Genomic DNA, 19,349 nt, shown 5'->3' on the forward strand with positions numbered 1-19,349 from the left:
CGATTATTTTCATAGTCGATTAATCTGTCGATTATTTTCTCGATTAATCGATTAGTTGTTTGATCTATAAAAATGTCAAAACATGGTGAAAAATGTGGATCAGTGTTTCCCAAAGCCTAAGATGACGTCCTCAAATGTCTTGTTTTGTCCAAAACTCAAAGATATTCAGTTTACTGTCACAGAGGAGAGAAGAAACTAGAAGATATTCACATTTAACAAGCTGGAATCATCCATCCATCCATCCATCCATCTTCGTCCGCTTATCCGGTCTCGGGTCGCGGGGGTAGCAGCTCCAGCAGGGGACCCCAAACTTCCCTTTCCCGAGCCACATTAACCAGCTCCGACTGGGGGATCCCAAGGCGTTCCCAGGCCAGGTTAGAGATATAATCCCTCCACCTAGTCCTGGGTCTTCCCCGAGGCCTCCTCCCAGCTGGACGTGCCTGGAACACCTCCCTAGGGAGGCGCCCAGGGGGCATCCTTACCAGATGCCCGAACCACCTCAACTGGCTCCTTTCGACGTGAAGGAGCAGCGGTCATGACCCAGCCTTCATGACCATAGGTGAGGGTAGGAACGAAAACTGACCGGTAGATCAAGAGCTTTGCCTTCTGGCTCAGCTCTCTTTTCGTCACAACAGTGCGATAAATTGAATGTAATACCGCACCCGCTGCGCCGAAAAAAGCTGGAATCAGAGAATTCTTATTTTTTTTAATAAAAATAACGATTAATCGATTATCAAAATAGTTGCCGATTAATTTAATAGTTGACAACTAATCGATTCATCATTGCACCTCTATATATATTGCCACCTCATCGTGTTTATTTATTTTTATTTTTTACTATTTAAATATTGCTATTTTATATATATATATATTTTTTTTTTATTTATACGGTCATACTAAGAGCTGCTAAACTGTTTCGTTGTTGTGAAACAATGACAATAAAGATCTATCTATCTATCTATCTACTGAATTTAAAGAATACATTCAAACACATGCACATCCAGATCTATGTGTACATATACTGTACACATGAATGCTTGCATACATGGAAATAAAGGTGATTGTGTGAACATATGGCAACATACCAACTCCACGAGGCTTTGTACATTAAAGAAATATTTTAAAAAATAACAGCAGATGACAGATTCCGTTTAGGCCGCGATGTTCTCACCTGTTCCGAAGCATCCTCCATCCTCTCCTGTTTCTTCCGTTCTTTCTGCCTCTGAAAGGAGAGCATGGACATGATGGCTGTGGGATGGTACAGAGTTATGTACGGACACAAATGTAGGGGCCGATGTGTGGTGTCAGGTGTGTCATAAAAAAATGAGAACAGGGAATAAGTTATGAAGAGGGTGCGGTAAAATGTTTGTTATCAGGGGAGGATGTATGAACAGGGAAAGCTGTGAAATAGGTGTGACACAGAAGTGGACACGAGTAAATAAGGGAGTGGTAACAGGTCTGGTGGTGGAATGTAGCAGACAAATTCATTTCAGTTAGTAGAGGAATCATAAACAATAAAGACATGAGCTGCAATATGGACATCATATAATTATCCTTGCATTTCCATTTCGTTACTTAGAAGATTTTTGTAAAAGTGGTGATGTGACTAAACTGTTGCACACATTGTATGTTTGTTTTAAATGATTCTGACTTTTTCGGGGGAAAAAACGTTGATTTATCACAATCTTACTTCCAATATCCCTATTTTTAGACTACATACTTTACACTTTAGCTAGAAATTAACCTTTGCAAAAATTTGTCTTATGTGTGATCATCATTTGTATTTTATGTATGATTTTTTTTTCAATTTTGAGCAGTCAGTGCAATTACTGTCTGCTGTTCGTTTATTATGTTTTTAAATGTGATGTGTTGGTAGCAATCCATCCGTACTGGTGCTGTACCCGTATGATGTTCTATTATTTTTGGTAGTTGCAGCTTTTAAAGCCTTGAAGTGTAATGTCACGTCAGTCAGATCGCATTCTTGTTACTCACTTTCCTTTTAGCTCTCCTCCTCTCGGCTCTCCTTCTTGTTCTCTCCTCATCATCCAAACCCTCCTCACTGTTCAGCATTGCCTGCTTGTGACACAGTCACACACACACACACACACACACACACACACACACACACACACACACTGTTCAGGTAACTGAAGAAGAGCTTGGAGTCACTTCTTAACTTACCTAAACAAAAAATGATTTTACTTTAGAATTAGTGCTATTGTTTATTAAGTGCAGCAACAATTCAGAGAGAGGAGATAGCGATAGAGTTTTTTTCTTTTTTTACTTTGCATGTCTGGAGATAAACTTGGCACCTATTGAATGGATCCCCTAGTCTGGGAAAACGCTGACGAACTTCCGGCAAATTTGAGATTTGCTCTGCAAGTCAGTCTGGCCAAGAGCCCATTCAAGCCCATTTCCAATTTTTCCAAATTGAGGCACCAATCACAACCGCGTTACACGATGACGATAGCGCAGCGACGGCAAGCAGCTTTTTGTTTACATTCAACATAACGGCCACCGAAGTGCAGCAACCCGTTGATGCCGCTGCTACGTCACCACGTTGGTCTGATTGGTTGAAGGACTATCCAATTGTGCCCAGAGGCATTTGAGCGGCGTCCGTTGGTGACGCCCTTTTGGAAATGGGCTGTGAATGAAGCTTGCCCAGACCCACTCTCAGTTACAACTGAGAAGGGTCTGGTGTCAACCAGGCTATGGATCCCCAAGAAGCTTTTTGAGCCAGAATCCTAGTCTTAACGCACTTCAGCACTCATGGCTTTAGCTCAATGAGACATCAGATTTGAGATAATATGTGTATGTAGATCAGAAAAATGTGATCTATGTTTTTACAGTACCCCTAGTCTGGATCGACAATGAGTTCATTTACAGGATAATACCCCTGTCGCCGGATGTCCCTCGCCTTGCAAAACTCAGTTGATTTTGGGGAACAACAAACTTCACGCTAGCAAGCAAAATTTGGATCTTGCAACAAGGCAGGCCTGCTTAGTTCTTTCGGGGAATAATTGTAAACATTTAAAAAGAATATGTTTAAGGTTACGGCTTTACTATCCAACTGGGACATTTTGGGACAGATTCTGGACTGTGGACAAAGTAAGGTTACACATGGCGATACACTGATAAGGGCCAATAACGTTTAACCATGTATCCAGCTAATTTACTGTATATAGCTCACTTTACTGTTTTGTGTGAACAGCTAACTTTATTTAATATTGTATGTGGCGTTTTCTTTTGCGGGGTGCAAATGTTCCATCTAAACAAGTTCCTTCCCGAGACTGTTTACCAGAGCCACAGTCGCTGCGTCCGGAGCTTAGCGCCGCCCAAGACGATTGTGATTGGTTTAAAGAAATGCAAACAACCCAGAGCGTTTTTTTCTCCTATCCTGGAATGTATCTGTGGAGGAGCCAGACCTGACTCTGTAGTGCTGTGGAGATAGGTCTGGCAATGCGAGACTACAGTACCCCAGAAGCCCATTTAGTGTCTGTATTTTACTAGTACTCCATTTGTTTTTTTACACTTAAGTCCAACTTAGTATTTCTAAAAAACGGGTAAAAACGAATCCATAGTATATATAGTATAGTAATCTTTTAGTCTACCTGTGATGAGCCTTGGTCTTTTCTTCTGTCTGTCAAGTCAGGCGCTCCATTCTGAACCTCCATCTCCTCCTCACATGGCCCCCCTGAAGACATGAGGCATGGCATGAAGAGATAAACATCCCTTCTATTGCTGTCAGTTTTTGTCTAGGTTTAAATGCATCTCTTTTCACCTTTCAAACTAGAGATGGTCCGATACCATTTTTTGCTTCCCGATACCGAGTACTGATCCGATACCAGCGTGTCATATATTTTATTATGTTTTAACAACTGTGTACTACTATCCCTGTATGGATGTGATATGATTTTGACTTTGTTGTCAGTCTGGCTCAGGTTAAACTCTTTGTGAAACATGAACAAACACAAACAATGAACGCCACAGAACTTTCTTTTATTATACAGTTTGACAGTCAGTTATAACGGAAAAAGAACATAAATAAACTACTTTAACGTAGATTTTCTTTAGGGCTTTATTACGTGGTATCGGATCGGTGCATAAACTCCAGTACTTCCCGATACCGATACGAGCGTTTTAGGCAGTATCGGAGCCGATACTGGTATCGGACCATCTCTATTTCAAATGTCTCCATCTGTCGAGAGAGAGAGAGAGAGAGAGAGAGAGAGAGAGAGAGAGAGTTGCATGAGACATTCCCTATGCAAAACAACACAGGTGATGTCATGGCAGCTTGTGATTGGACGATGCAAGCAGACGGCAGTAAGAATGTGTGTGGACCTTTATTTAGGCTGATGTTTCTCCTCGTGTTTTATGAAGAATGGAAACATTCAGCTTTATAGGCAGCAGTGAGTGTAAGTACAAAAAATGCATTTATCGCAAATTTTAAATTAAAAGCCCCTTTAGTCAAATAATGCTGTTATACAAATATCCAGAGATGTGCTTTATTCAAACTAACAATAGTCTGTCCCAAATGAAGGCAGTAAAATAGAAGGTACATATTTATATAATGACATACACTGGTAAATGCAGCATAATCTGCACAACACTTTAATGAAGACACGGCCAACGAGTACATTATGTTTTAATGCTGTAATTTCCTCTAAATGTGAGATCACTATGGATTCAACTGAATGATTTGAATCCTAAATTTTACGTTTCCACTGGTTCTTAAATGTGTTAGTGATTAATGATTCCAAAAAATATTCAAGGTGCAAATTATAGAGGCATATTTTAAAATGTTAACAAGTAACCAAGCTATAAAAATCTGATTTGTCCGGATGTATTAGAGTCATGATCTTGGAAACCAGTTTTTGGTGCATGTTAATATGGCACCAGGCAGGAGTTTGACACACTAAGAGGCCACCATGCCAGAAATACCTAAGGCCCATGGACAGAAATAGTGCTCAGACACCCAGAAGCATTCTAGAAATAATCCACAGAGAATTATTTCACTCTCTCACTCGTGTTTAAATATCAACTGGACCATGTTATCACACTGTGAATAAATCTATTTTTGAGTGAGTTGACACATTTACCAACCAGCTTTTGGTTAAAAAAAAACAAAAAAAAACTGCTACGATATCGGAATTTGGATGGTAGTACATTTTCACTCAGCTGATGAGCACCCCCTTTGCTGAAGCAGATCATTTACCATTCACTCACTGCAGCAGCAGCAAGAGACCCAACAGGTGTGCCTGGAGACTTTTATTTCACGGGATTGCTAGAGGGCCCATCTGTTTGCAGTATTTGACATGCCACCGTCTATTTACAGGGCCATCGGTAAACAAGAACACAGCATGGAGGAGGATTTTAGACAGCTGTAGGACGGATTTATGTAACATTCCTTAATGACTATTTAGCAAAGAGCAATATTTGTATGTGAAATAAATGTCACTGAATGTATCTACACGTCCATTAATGTTTGAGGCAACCACACCCGACTGTGGTATGTGTACTTCCAAAGTTTGGGATAGACGTAAACCTGTCACCAGTCCATAGTTTGACCTATATAGAGCACTGACAAGTTTTTCTTTGACTGTAAAATGTTAAAGCTCCGGTATCCAGATCCGGTATCAGTTGGGTTCTAGTAACAGTGAATCAGCTAAATGCTACGATCAACCTTTTACAACCTATTTTAAGACAAACGGATGATGTAAACAGATTAAAGAGGCATCAATAAGCCTTGAAACAAATTAAACATAATGGGGCAAAACTCTATTTTAGGAGCTGGGAAGGTTTTGTAAGAAGAATATTTCTGGATATTTAAAATCGTAAATAGGACGACAAATGATCTCTTATACAAAATGACTTAAAAAGAAGTACAGAGTGGAACGAGTAGAGTTAGAATCAGAAATTCTTCAGGACCCACATCCACACTTCTAAAGATGTATATAATGCATTGTTTAATAAAAATACTTCAATATAACGGTATGTACCTACAAGGCTGAAACATAAAAACAGACCCCCTACATTAGGAATTGGGGGAGAAAGTACATAATGTCCTATCCAGGCCAATTTAAATGCCTTAACTTCCTTACAATCTAATAAATCTCCTAGTACTTAAAACTCAAAGCCTCCCTGGTTCATTCTCTTGGCTATAATTACTGTAATTCCTGTTAAAATGCTCTTCATTTTGGTCCATTTTTGAATTCAGACTATAAATTGAACACTCAACCTCTAGCTAACAGACTAAGTCACTACTTTTCAAAACTGATAAATCAAGACCAGACTGGCTTTATTTTTGATCCTCTGCCAGTGATCTGTGCTGGCTCTTCAACATCATATCTTGGCACGTTCCAGCCATGCGTGGCTGTTACTCTTGATGGCTTTTGACAGGCTTGAGTGGCCTTATCTGTTCAGGGTCTTGGCTAAGTTTGGGTTTGGCCATTCTTTTATCAATTGGGTCAACATGATTTATATAAAAAACCTCAAGACAGAATTATTACCAATGGTCAAATGTCAACTCCTGACCCCCAATCCTAGATCCAGCAGACAGCCCATTGTCTCCTGGGCTCTTCGTCCTAGCAATTAAACCTCTGGTAATTATCCTTTTAACTGATGATATAATTTTTTTATATAACTAATCCATACAATTCCCTTGCCAAATTACAAACTTTCTTGAAAGATCTTATGGGGCAATCTCAGGCTATAAAGTGAATTACGTTAGTGTATTATCCCACTAACACATTTTCTTTTCATATTTTGATTACACTGAGTATCAATAACATAACCCATTTAAATGGTCCTCAAAAAGGGCTGCAAAATGGTTGCAAATAATCTTAGAAATGTGTACAAACTGAATTACCCTGCATTGGTTAGTAAAATAGAAGAGGACTTTCATAGGCTTTCCAGTCTGTAAAACTCTTAATATAATGTACATATTAGAGAATACAACGTTTTCATCAGCAGGTTAAAGGTTGCATTGATTTTATGAAACAGAGAAACAGGTTGCATGTCCTGGATAAGAGACAGATAAGAAGTACTTGGAGAGAGTACACTGTACAGTCTCAAGCCAACATTCTTTTCCCCCCCAAACACAAGATGTAGATAGACGAAAAACAAGGGGAGAAAACTCTGTCCCTGAATAGTTCCCCCTCTGTTCAGAAATTTTAGGAATGAGTAGAAACTGAATCTGTTAAGCATTAAGAGCCACAAGACCACCTGACTCACAGAAAGACCAAAGGCAGATGAAAAGCTGGAATAACTAAAGCAGGAAGGAGGGAGGATGTTTATAAGAGAATAGCATGCTTGTTTTGGATAACCATCCACATTTAGCCAATTTCAAATTACAGGTTTGAAACTGGAACACATTTCCCATCCCGACAACATGAAATCACGTACTGTTCAATTCAATTCAAGTTTACTTCAAGTGCAATATCACCATAAGACATGGTCTCAAAACACTGTACAAAAGGAAATTCAGTAAAAAGTTAGGATTAAAATACAAAAAATACATTTAAAATCATTGCGGGTATATACATACACACACATATATATATATATATATACACACACATACATACACATATATATATATATATATATATATATATATATATATATATATATATATACACAGTGCTGCTCATAAGTATTCATACCCATGCTAAAGTTGACTAAAGTTGACTAAAAAGAGGAATAAAAAAATCATCTTTTGGAAATTGATCTTAATGCCTTAATTTAAAAAATGAGGAAAAATCCGACCTTTTAAGGACACCAATTTTTTTGTGAATGAATAATGTATTGTAAATAAATAAATGTTCTTCCTTAAAATACAGGGGCCATAATTATACACACCCCTATGTTAAATTCCCATAGAGGCAGGCAGATTTTTATTTTTAAAAGCCAGTTATTTCATAGATCCAGGATACTATGCATCCTGATAAAGTTCCCTTGGCCTTTGGAATTAAAGTAGCCCCACATCATCACATACCCTTCACCATACCTAGAGATTGGCATGGTTTTATTTCAGTTAGCCTAATAGCTGGTTTGATTTGCATTGATATGGATCTTATCTCAGTTAGCTATTAGGCTAACTGAAATAAAACCATGCCAATCTCTAGGTATGGTGAAGGCTATGTGATGATGTGGGGCTACTTTAATTCCAAAGGCCAAGGGAACTTTATCAGGATGCATAGTATCCTGGATCTATGAAATAACTGGCCTTTAAAAATAAAAATCTGCCTTCCTCTATGGGAATTTAACATAGGGGTATGTATAATTATGGCCCCTGTATTTTAAGGAAGAACATTTATATTTATATCTTTCGTCCTCAGAGGGTTAAAGCAACACTAGAGAACTTTTCCTGCTTCGGTCCCCCTACAATTGTCCATTACATTACATTGTCCAGTTCATTCGAACTACAGATCCGCTACCCGATCTGGCAAACTTGCATCATGTAATGTAATGGACAATTCCGCTCCCAACCTGTAGGGGGACCGAAGCGGGGAAAGTTCTCTAGTGTTGCTTTAATGCAGCAGCAACAAAACACAGCAATAAGGGGAGTGAAGGGCATGTCAAACAAGTACAGTCTGCACACATTTACACAATGTTATTCAGTGAAAACACACACTAGATTGAAGGTTTTTGTCTTAATCAGTCTTTTCCCATAATTCCCAGGATTCCGGCCATAAATTAGGTTTGATTTTAAACGCAGAGCTGCAAATAATGAACAATAAAATGGTGTTTATTCAAACTGTCTGATGGTATTATGTGCGGATATGTTCCATGTTACTTTTAGTAAGTAGGCTATGTTTTATTGTTTTAAGCTTGCGTGGGAGTAGAACTATGTATACTAACTCTGAGGTCTTAATACATCTGTGTGGGTACATGGGACTGTATGACTTATCTATGGTCCTGACCTGAAGGCTTCAGATTTTGGAGAGAATTTCTAGGAAACATCAGTATCTTAATTCCTGGTATTCATCCCTAGTCCCGAGGGTGTTAACAAGCTCTAAACTCTGTAGTGAATGTTTTATATTTTGTGTTATTCACATGAATTTGTGAATGGACTGTATTTTGATAGCACCTTTCTACTCTTAACAATCACTCAAAGTGCTTTTCCATAGCACAGGAACCATTCACACACACTCATACACTGTGCCCAAGGACACTTCGACATGTGACTGCAAGGCAGAGCCAGGGATCGAACCGCTAACTTTCCGACTGGTGGGCGACCGCTCTACCACCTGAGCCACAGCCGCCCCGATTGGAAAGCTGGAGTGTTTTTGCAGACAACATGCGCAGACTGTGAATGTGTAGAACCAACGCTGAGACAAAATGATCCACTGTCGTCCGGCCTCAACATCCACTCATGTAACATCGTGGTGTAAACAACTCGAGGAGATTTAAATACCTGGGGCTCCCCACTCGTCAGCAGAACTAACAAAAGACCCTTGGATGAGCGACGAAAACATCTTCAAGTCGACTATTTCAGTCCAGTGGATTGTTCCTTCTGTCTCGACAAGCTGTTTCCTGTTATTTTCCTCCAGACCGGTCATACAGCTTTTGGGATGAGTGTTACTTTTTCTGGAGTTAAAACATTTACCGCAGTTTGCGCTACATACAGAAAACCCACATTCGTACGCAAACGTCCGTCTAGAATTCACTTTGCGTTCAGTCTAATAATGTGAAACCAGCATGCTTGTTTACTCAACATGCCTGGAGGAATCATTTAGTTATGCTGAGAGTCTAACATTCAGTATATTGCTTCCCAACGGTCACATAGATACTTACACAACCAACCACTCTAAAACAATCTGTGTATCGTCTCTGATCCATCACATATTGTTTTGATTTTAACGCAGACCGGCCCACAGCCATGAACAAAGCTCACCATGGGGAATAATCTGAAACATTTTGGTTTTCATCTGAGGCCAGATTTAGATTGAATAGCTGCTGCAGCCTGATGACTTCTCCGATGAACATGCATTTTGACGTCATGTAATGAAGTCTTAACTGGTTTTCATTCAGCTTTGGCTCATAATATTTACTCAACAGATTAAACGCCATGGAAACGTTCACATGAAGTACGAAAGACAACTAAAAAAGTACTTGCCAGGTTTCCACACGCAGCACAAAGTTATTTGCATGTGAGCTCATGCATAACTGGCAAAATGTCAGCAAGACTTGCACAGTTTTCTTAAGCGCTGCCATATATACTGTAGGTTCCAATAAAAGGCAATGGCGTGAACAGTAAAAGGATCGATAAATTTGCTGTTTTACTTCAACTACAGAAATGTTGAAGGGAGGAGGTAGTTAAGAAAGAGCTCTGTGTAACAAACCATGTGTTACTGTTTGATATGAAAACCACCTGTGCTGAAATCTGCTTCTCAGGGCTGCCGGGGCAGGGTGGCCTTGACAGTTTCCTCCCCTCTTTCAAACACACACCCATATCAACACGTACACGTCTCTCTTCTCTCGACATCAGTGTTTGTCTTTCTGATTATGTGCAGGGCAAAAAAAAAAGAGAATACTTTTGGGAAAAATAAGAGACTTCGTGGCTAGAGCTATACACTTCTAAACGGATGATTCAAAATGCAACATTGGAGGGAAAGACTTCAAACTGTGTTAAGTTACACAGCATTTTATAGTTGTTGATACAAGCAACTTCTAATAATATGATGCGTCCAGTGGTATAGTGTAGGAAAATGTTTTGATGAAGTGAGTCAAACGTGGGACACGTAGCCTGTCAGCTGTTATTTTGACATCAAATAGAGACGAGACAAACCTACAAGACATTAAAAATACACACAGCGTCTCAAGGATAATTATATACTCAAATAAACTTATAGTCATTGAATAGTTATCATACAAACGCGGCGGGCAGTGCGAACAAATAAAGGTCGCTCCCAGAGGAGGCCACACGACAACAACCGTCCTGCAACACTCGCTGTATCTTTTTAACAGACGTGCTGTTGTCACACACTGTTTACCTCATTTCAACTGATTCTGTTTGGCAGTTTTTCTCAGTATTAAAGCAGCTGTTAATAATAAAACACGACACTTTCTGTGGCTGTTTCACAATCCAGTGAAGACATTATGCCCCCTGAACTGATAGATAGATAGCTTTTTATTGTCATTCAACTGTACATACAGAGTTTACATATCAACGTTCCAGTTGCTCATAAATACTGCTTAAACTAAAAACAAAAAAAAGTTAAAAAAAAATAAAATAAATAAATACAAATGCTACAGAGGGTTATTTTAATATTTAAATATGAGATATAAATAATAAAGAGTTTAATTAATTAATATTATTATTGCACATATTGAATGGCAGCATATAAAAAAACAGTTTTTGCACGTTTAAGAAAACTAGATACTGTTATAAGTTATGACTGTGAAGGAGGTTTAAATGTGAGAAACAATAAAAAGAAATGTTGACTTATGGGAGCACTTCAGAAAACAAAGAGAATTCGTCCGATTTGATTTAACTTCCCCCAGCCAAGCCAGTATTTGAGAACTTCAACAAATATTTGAAACTGTTGAACCAATAAAAGAAAGTATTTAATACACGCACGGGTCATATTTACTTTCGTTTTCATGAATTTGATTTATAGCTCTTCCGTATATTTAAATGACCACAGAGACCGTGTACAAATCACTACGCCAGTCGACACACATCAACAATTCAAAAATATACTGGAAAGAGATATACATGTTTTTATTTTATTTTTTTAGAAAGATTACAACCAGTAGAGATAAAAAAAAAAAAAAAAAAATGAATTGTGATACAAATCCTAAACAGACCAACTAGGGAGTGATCTACATACTTTACATTTCACTTGTTTGACTTCAGACGTTACTACGCGTTCTTTGTTTATTTATTTGAAGAGATTTTTTTTCTATTTATTTAGTTATTGTGATGTGGAATTTGTTTTAAAAATGTAATTATTATTATTATTTATTTTATTTAAGATAAAATACAATTTCAGTTGCACTTTAAATTAGAGGACACAGCTGTTGTTTTGCACAGTTTACATAAATAAAGGAATATTTTTGAGTCATTTGTCTGCAGCTCATTCGGTTTTTTAAAAAGCTTTAGTGCGTACATTTTTGATATTAATAAACGTCTATTACATTCAAGCCATTGCCAAATGAGTTGCTACAAAGCTAATTAAGACTATCAGCTCTACACAACTCTCTCTGTATTTCTCAGTATGATGTTCAGAAGATTGTGGCGTCTATGGAGGGGTCACGGAAGGCTTGTATCATGTGGACGCGCCGGCAGTTTCGTTGTCATTACTTAGAATTCCTCACGGGGGGAGACAGACAGACAGTCAACCTGGCCCTCCACTACATCCTCCGGCACCTGGACTCCGCAGGAACCTACGCCAGGATCTTGTTTGTGGACTTCAGCTCTGCCTTCAACACCATCATCCCGGCTCTGCTTCAGGAGAAACTCTCCCAGCTAGGCGTGCCTGACTCCACCTGCAGGTGGATCACTGACTTCCTGTCTGACAGGAAGCAGCATGTGAAGCTGGGGAAACACGTCTCCGACTCACAGACCATCAGCACCGGATCACCCCAGGGCTGCGTTCTTTCTCCTCTGCTCTTCTCCCTGTACGCCAACAGCTGCACCTCCAGTCACCAGTCCGTCAAGCTTCTGAAGTTTGCGGACGACACCTCCCTCATCGGACTCATCTCTGATGGAGACGAGTCCGCCTACAGGTGGGAGGCTGACCACCTGGTGACCTGGTGCAACCAAAACAATCTAGAGCTCAATGCTCTAAAGACAGTGGAGATGGTTGTGGACTTCAGAAAGAACCCAGCCCCCCTGCCCCCAGCTTCCTGGGAACTATCATCTCCCAGGACCTCAAGTGGGAGCTGAACATCAGCTCCCTCGTCAAGAAAGCACAACAGAGGATGTACTTCCTGCGGCAGCTGAAGAAATTCAACCTGCCAAAGACAATGATGGTGCACTTCTACACAGCCATCATTGAGTCCATCCTCACATCCTCCATCACCATCTGGTACGCTGCTGCCACTGCCAAGGACAAGGGCAGGCTGCAGCGTGTCATTCGGTCAGCTGAGAAGGTGATTGGCTGCAATCTGCCGCCGCTCCAGGACCTATACGCCACCAGGACTCTGAAGCGTGCTGGAAAGATTGTGGCTGACCCCTCCCACCCCGGACACAAGCTCTTTGAGTCACTCCCCTCTGGCAGGAGGATGAGGTCCATCAGGACCAAAACCTCACGCTACATAAACAGTTTTTTCCCCTCTGCCACTAGTCTTATTAACAAGGCCCGGAACCCACCCTGACTCTCTCCAAACTACACCTCTGGCTCCTCATGCCACTGTACCTACTCTGCTGTAGCGTCCCTTTTTACTACTGTTTAACTTATTTTACTATTTATTTAAATTTATTTTATCATTATTAATACATGCTGTGTGTATATGTTTATACTTATATTGTTTATATTCTTTTTATCCTTCTTATATTTGAATGTGTGACATGCTCCAACAACACCATGACAAATTCCTCGTATGTGCAACGTACTTGGCAATAAAGCCCTTTCTGATTCTGATTCTGATTCTGAAACTACACACTATAGCTTTAAGAAATTAATGAAAAGCAAAAGCTACGTCAAATTAGAGATTACAAACTACATAAAACTGATAATGAGAACACAGAATGCTCTCTGTCCTGCTCTAAATTTCTAAGCGCAAAGTAGAGATGTTCCGATACCGATACCAATATCGGTATCGGCTCCGATACTGCCTAAAACGCTGGTATCGGTATCGGGAAGTACTGGATCCGCACCGATCCGATACCACGTAATAAAGCCCTAAAGAAAATCTACGTTAAAGTAGTTTATTTATGTTCTTTTTCCGTTATAACTGACTGTCAAACTGCATAATAAAAGAAAGTTCTGTGGCGTTCATTGTTTGTGTTTGTTCATGTTTCACAAAGAGTTTAACTTGAGCCAGACTGACAACAAAGATAGAAATCATATCATCCATACAGAGATAGTAGTACACAGCTGTTATACATCATATCATCCATACAGAGATAGTAGTATACAGCTGTTATACATCATATCATCCATACAGAGATAGTAGTACACAGTTGTTATACATCATATCATCCATACAGAGATAGTAGTACACAGTTGTTATACATCATATCATCCATACAGAGATAGTAGTATACAGCTGTTATACATCATATCATCCATACAGAGATAGTAGTATACAGTTGTTATACATCATATCATCCATACAGAGATAGTAGTATACAGTTGTTATACATCATATCATCCATACAGAGATAGTAGTATACAGTTGTTATACATCATATCATCCATACAGAGATAGTAGTATACAGCTGTTATACATCATATCATCCATACAGAGATAGTAGTATACAGTTGTTATACATCATATCATCCATACAGAGATAGTAGTATACAGCTGTTATACATCATATCATCCATACAGAGATAGTAGTATACAGCTGTTATACATCATATCATCCATACAGGGATAGTAGTATACAGTTGTTAAAACATAATAAAATATATGACACACTGGTATTGGATCAGTACTCGGTATCGGCCGATACGCAAGTTCAGGTATCAGAATCGGTATCGGGAAGCAAAAAAATGGTATCGGACCATCTCTAGCGCAAAGCACAGACAAACCAAAAGGTCATTCGATTTTCATAAATACAAACGACAACAATGATATTAACATTCAAAAGAGTGTGGCTGTCTGTCTGTCTGTCTGTCTCTCTCTCTCTCTCTCTCTTTCTCTCATTAGCTAAATCAGTTAAAGGAACAGGAAGCTCAGGGATAATGAGTGTCTGTGGTGAACACTCATTGCCCCTCCTTGGCCTATTTACTGAACAGCTCATAGACAAACACACAGGCGCACCCAAAGAAACAGAAACAGAAACAAACGCTAAATGGAACTTAGAAAGGTATACAGGTCCAAACTAAAGTGCTCTCTCTGACTCATCAACATTACATTCGCTCTATGCTGACACAAGACGAACAACACTGTGCTGAGGCCTGACGTCTGGTTCAGTAACTTTCACTAAATGTTTATATTTCTTTGCATGTTTCTGATATCTTAGATCTTACTTCACATGAAAGACCAAACTCACTTGGGAGGTGAATGTTAAAATCTTGTAAAGTAGAGCAACGATGAAGACGATAAAGATGCAGCTGAAAAGCCCCAGACAAAGCGAAGTAGATTTTCAAACTAACATTTCCAAAAAATTAATTTTAATGCTTATTCTAGCAAACTTTTGAGAGCAGTAAACACACAAGAACGTGTGTGTGTTCGTCATAAGAAATGTGGAAAATATGTAGATTGAGTTCTTCCACAGAGGTTTTTTTCTTCTTCTTTAAATAACCAAGTGCATATGAAGACACGTGAGATAAAGTGAGAGCAAAATGAGGAGCATTATGTACCAGAGTGAGACAGTCCAGGGACGAGAGGTTTGACGAGCCCGGTAGGAAACTCACGCTGATTTGCGACAAACCTAATTTATGTCTGGAAGAAATAAATGACAGGAAGAGAAGATTGTGTTTAGCATGTAGGCGTTTGTCTAACCAGAAAGGCTGCAGGCATCGAAGACCATCATTTGACTGATGATTATTTTCATTCTATGATGTAATTCATGAGTCACTTCAGTTGAGTGCGATATTCCTTTGAATTTCGGCTGACTTTGTTAGAGGAACACAACTTTTAGGTGAGTTTTCCGTTCAAGGGCACTATGGGTTGACTATGACTATCGACGACGTCCGACTGCCGGGATTTTTCATGTGCCGCTGGAAATTCTACCGGATGTCAGTCACCTTCCTCTTTCTTTGTGTTGGCGTTCTAAACTCCAGGGGATTTCTGAGGACTATGGTTAACTGCTCCTCAGATCTCTGCAGGGTAAATCCAGACAGCTAGCTAGACTATCTGTCCAATCTCAGTTTTCTGTTGCACGCCTAAACAACTTTGAAACGTACACCAAACGTTCACGTTCCACCAAAACAAGTTCCTTCCCGAGGCTATTTTGCAGTGGCACCGTTGCCCCGTCCGGCACTTAGCGCCACCCGTGACGATTGTGATTGGTTTAATGAAATGCCAATAAACCAGAGCACGTTTTTCTCCCATCCCAGAATGCTGTGTGGACTAGCCAGACCAGAGGTGTAGTCTATGTGATACGCAGGTATACGCAGTATACCCACTAAGAAAGCTCCAGGATTTCCATGTACCCACTTAAAAATGCGCAATGACATGTAACAACATACTTTGATATATTTTGAATTGCCATCGGTTTATTTTCTTCGCATGGGCTAACTAAAGGTATTTCCGCCGTCAATTGATGCATAAGTGTGTCAGAATGCAGGAAATGAAGGGTCTTTGATGCTCAAAATTTTCCAGGGGGAGGACACCCAGACCCCCCACTAGGATATGGCCCCCCATCCTGGCCCATTCTGTCTGGCTATGCGAGACTAACTATGACAAGACACCAATGTCCATGGAAGATAATTTCCCCGTTACTATGACAGGCTTCCTGTTCATTATCCCGCTTACTGCCCAACTACTCACCAAAGCTATAAATCGTTTGAAACAAAATATATATATTTTTGAATGATTTACAATTACTTTGTCAAGAAATGAATCCTGTAGGATTGCTGGTTTTGCTTGAAGGCGTTTGAAGAGAGTGCGTGTGCTGCTGCCGATGCTGCTGATTGAAAACAAACAAACTGATTGAAACGCACTTAAACAAACAATGGCACCCAGGAAAAACCAACAGAACGAAGGAAAAATGGAGATTAAACAGTCTCTTATCGTCATGTCTGTAGAAATTAGTAAGGTGGTTAAACAACAGTCCAAACTACTGGGACACAATGGAGAAAGTGCGAGAGCTGAAACTGGCAATCAAGGAGAAGGACAAACGAATGAATGATCTGGAGCCACGCGTCGACGATCTGGAGCAATACTCTCGGATGGGTGAGTTAATCATAGGTGGTCCTGCAACAAGACATCTAACTTATGCCGACGCTGCAACGGGAGAGAAAGGAGAGGACGCCGAGCCAAGTGCACAATAGTCGCCGGAAGAAGAGGTGGTTCACGTTCCTTCAAAGTAAAGATATGGAAATACAAGCCCATGCGATCCCAGAAACTAAGCCGGTAATTGTAATACGTTTCACCAACAGAAAGGCCTTAACAGAATTACCGAGACAGGGCAGGAAGCTGCGTGGGTCAGATGTACTGTATTTCTAAATGACCATCTAACCAAAAAAAGAACGGCGACATAGCAAAAGGCAGGCACAGATCTTGAAAAAAAAAAAAAGAACAACATACAAGCCACTTGGACGAGGAACTGCAAAGTGTGGATTAAGTTGAATGGATCTCCCGCGGAAGCAAGAAACATCATGGTAAGAGAACTCAATTAATTAGACAAATGTAGATGATGAGTTAGTGCCGGTTTGAAGATGAATGAGCCGTAAAGACAAAGGGAAAGACACTCTAAAGCTGTGTTCCCTGGTAATATTTGACATTGAATAATGGACATTTGACATGGATATACATTTTGAGATGAATGGAAATAAACCAAACATTTGAAGAGAATATGGACCATGAAAGTTTAGAACTGAGAAGATTTGGCTACACTGAACATAAGTTAAGAAATGGAGAGAGCTAAAGATCCTGAGCAGGGCTGGGCAATATATGGATATTATATCGATATCGGGATATGTATCTAGATATCGTCTTAGATTTTGGATATTGTAATATCGTAATATGACATAAGTGTTGTCTTTACCCTGGTTTTACGAGCTGCATTACAGTAAAGTGATGTCATTTTCTAAACCTACCAGACTGATCTAGCTGCCTTTACCCACTTAGTCATTATATCCACATAACTGCTCATTATTTATCACAAATCTTTTGTGAAAGCACCAATAGTCAACACTACAATATCGTTGCAATATCGATATTGAAGTATTTGGTCAAAAATATCGTGATATGTGATTTTCTCCACATCGCCCAGCCCTAATCCTGAGAATAGTTCTTTTCCACAATTTATAAATCCACTGCGAATATTATACTGATGACCAATTTAATGTTAAGGGGAACAAAAATGGATGGAGCATTAGTATCCATAATACATTTCAACAGCAGGAGCCTAAATTCAAACTTCTCAGAGATCCAAGAGTGAAACTCACTCAGTTGACATTTTGCACTGAGACCATGTTTAATGGTGATTTTACACTTGAAATACGTTTGATTAATTGATAGATTTACGGCAAAATGAACAAAAAATTCCAATTGAGTTTATTTATGACAGGGGACAGTGCAAATTAATAAAACGCATGATTTTGCATGGGTTAAAAATGCCAGAATTAGCCAAAAGGCTATTTTTCCTCTGTAGTCCCTTGCCCTCGATGTTAAAAAAAGGCTTTATAAAATACAAAGAAACAAAAAGAAAGATAACACAAGAAAAACAAAACTTGGCACAAAAAGGCACAGAAGCAGAAAGATTAGCAACAAAACAAAGTACAACGCAGAACTAGAAGTAGAAAAGCAGAACTTAGCTCAAGACAAGACACAACACAGAAGCAAAAAGATAAACAACAAAGCAAGGCAGTTTCGGTGCTCTCTCTGAGATGATCAAGCTGCAAAGTTTGAAATAGAGGGATATGAGATGTTTTTTATATGAACAGAAGAAAAAGAAAGGGAGGGGGAGTTACTCTGTACATACTCCACATATAAAAGCAGATTTGTGAGAAATATGCTACTTGTTATAGACAAAGTGGTCTCGCTTTGGCTGCCAGACCTTCCTCCACAGCGCAGCGGAGGAGGGTCTGGCTAGTCCACACATAATAAAAAAAAAAGAATCGACAGATTATTCAACAATTAAAACAATCATTAGTTGCAGCCCTATATGAGAGTGATCATGTATTAATGTTACCTAAAGAAGATTAGATGAAGTGCACGAACATTATCGTGGACATGAATACAAAGATAGGCCTCATGACCAGCAAATAATTCTGATTAAGATATCAAAAACTGGACACACTGTCCTCGCGTGTTCCTCATGTGGGAATGGTTATGTTCTCGCAACTGAAAGTTAAGGCTGTTAGTGACAGATTGTGTCAGTCATAACAGAGAACTTTTGAATTCTGGAAGTGATCATATGCTTGAATTAAATGACAATTATTGTACTTTTTAAAAACCAAATGTCTCCTTCAGCTAATCATTTCCTCTTTTGCACTCCCATTACAGAGGTTTGATACTTTTATTTCAGGATATAGTTGTTGTTTCTTAAGTGTCACGGA

The 19,349-nt window shown here is 39.4% G+C and overlaps 1 protein-coding gene across 3 annotated transcripts in view; it reads right to left on the bottom strand.

Annotated features, from left to right (window-relative positions):
- Positions 1-19,349, bottom strand: part of LOC116049900 (tetratricopeptide repeat protein 31-like) — a 40,192-nt gene that overhangs the window by 17,892 nt on the left and 2,951 nt on the right. For 2 of the 3 annotated variants that reach the window (XM_031299950.2, XM_031299948.2), the window contains exons 2-4: positions 3,612-3,694; positions 1,993-2,076; positions 1,172-1,222 (exon numbers count right to left, since the gene is read on the bottom strand). In XM_031299950.2, coding sequence (XP_031155810.1) covers positions 1,172-1,222; positions 1,993-2,076; positions 3,612-3,694 — 218 coding nt within the window. The remainder of the gene's footprint in view (positions 1-1,171; positions 1,223-1,992; positions 2,077-3,611; positions 3,695-19,349) is intronic. The other variant, XM_031299949.2, reaches the window with a different exon arrangement.

This window comes from Sander lucioperca, chromosome 4 (genome assembly GCF_008315115.2).
Source record: "Sander lucioperca isolate FBNREF2018 chromosome 4, SLUC_FBN_1.2, whole genome shotgun sequence".
In the NCBI taxonomy this organism is placed as follows: Eukaryota; Metazoa; Chordata; class Actinopteri; order Perciformes; family Percidae; genus Sander; species Sander lucioperca.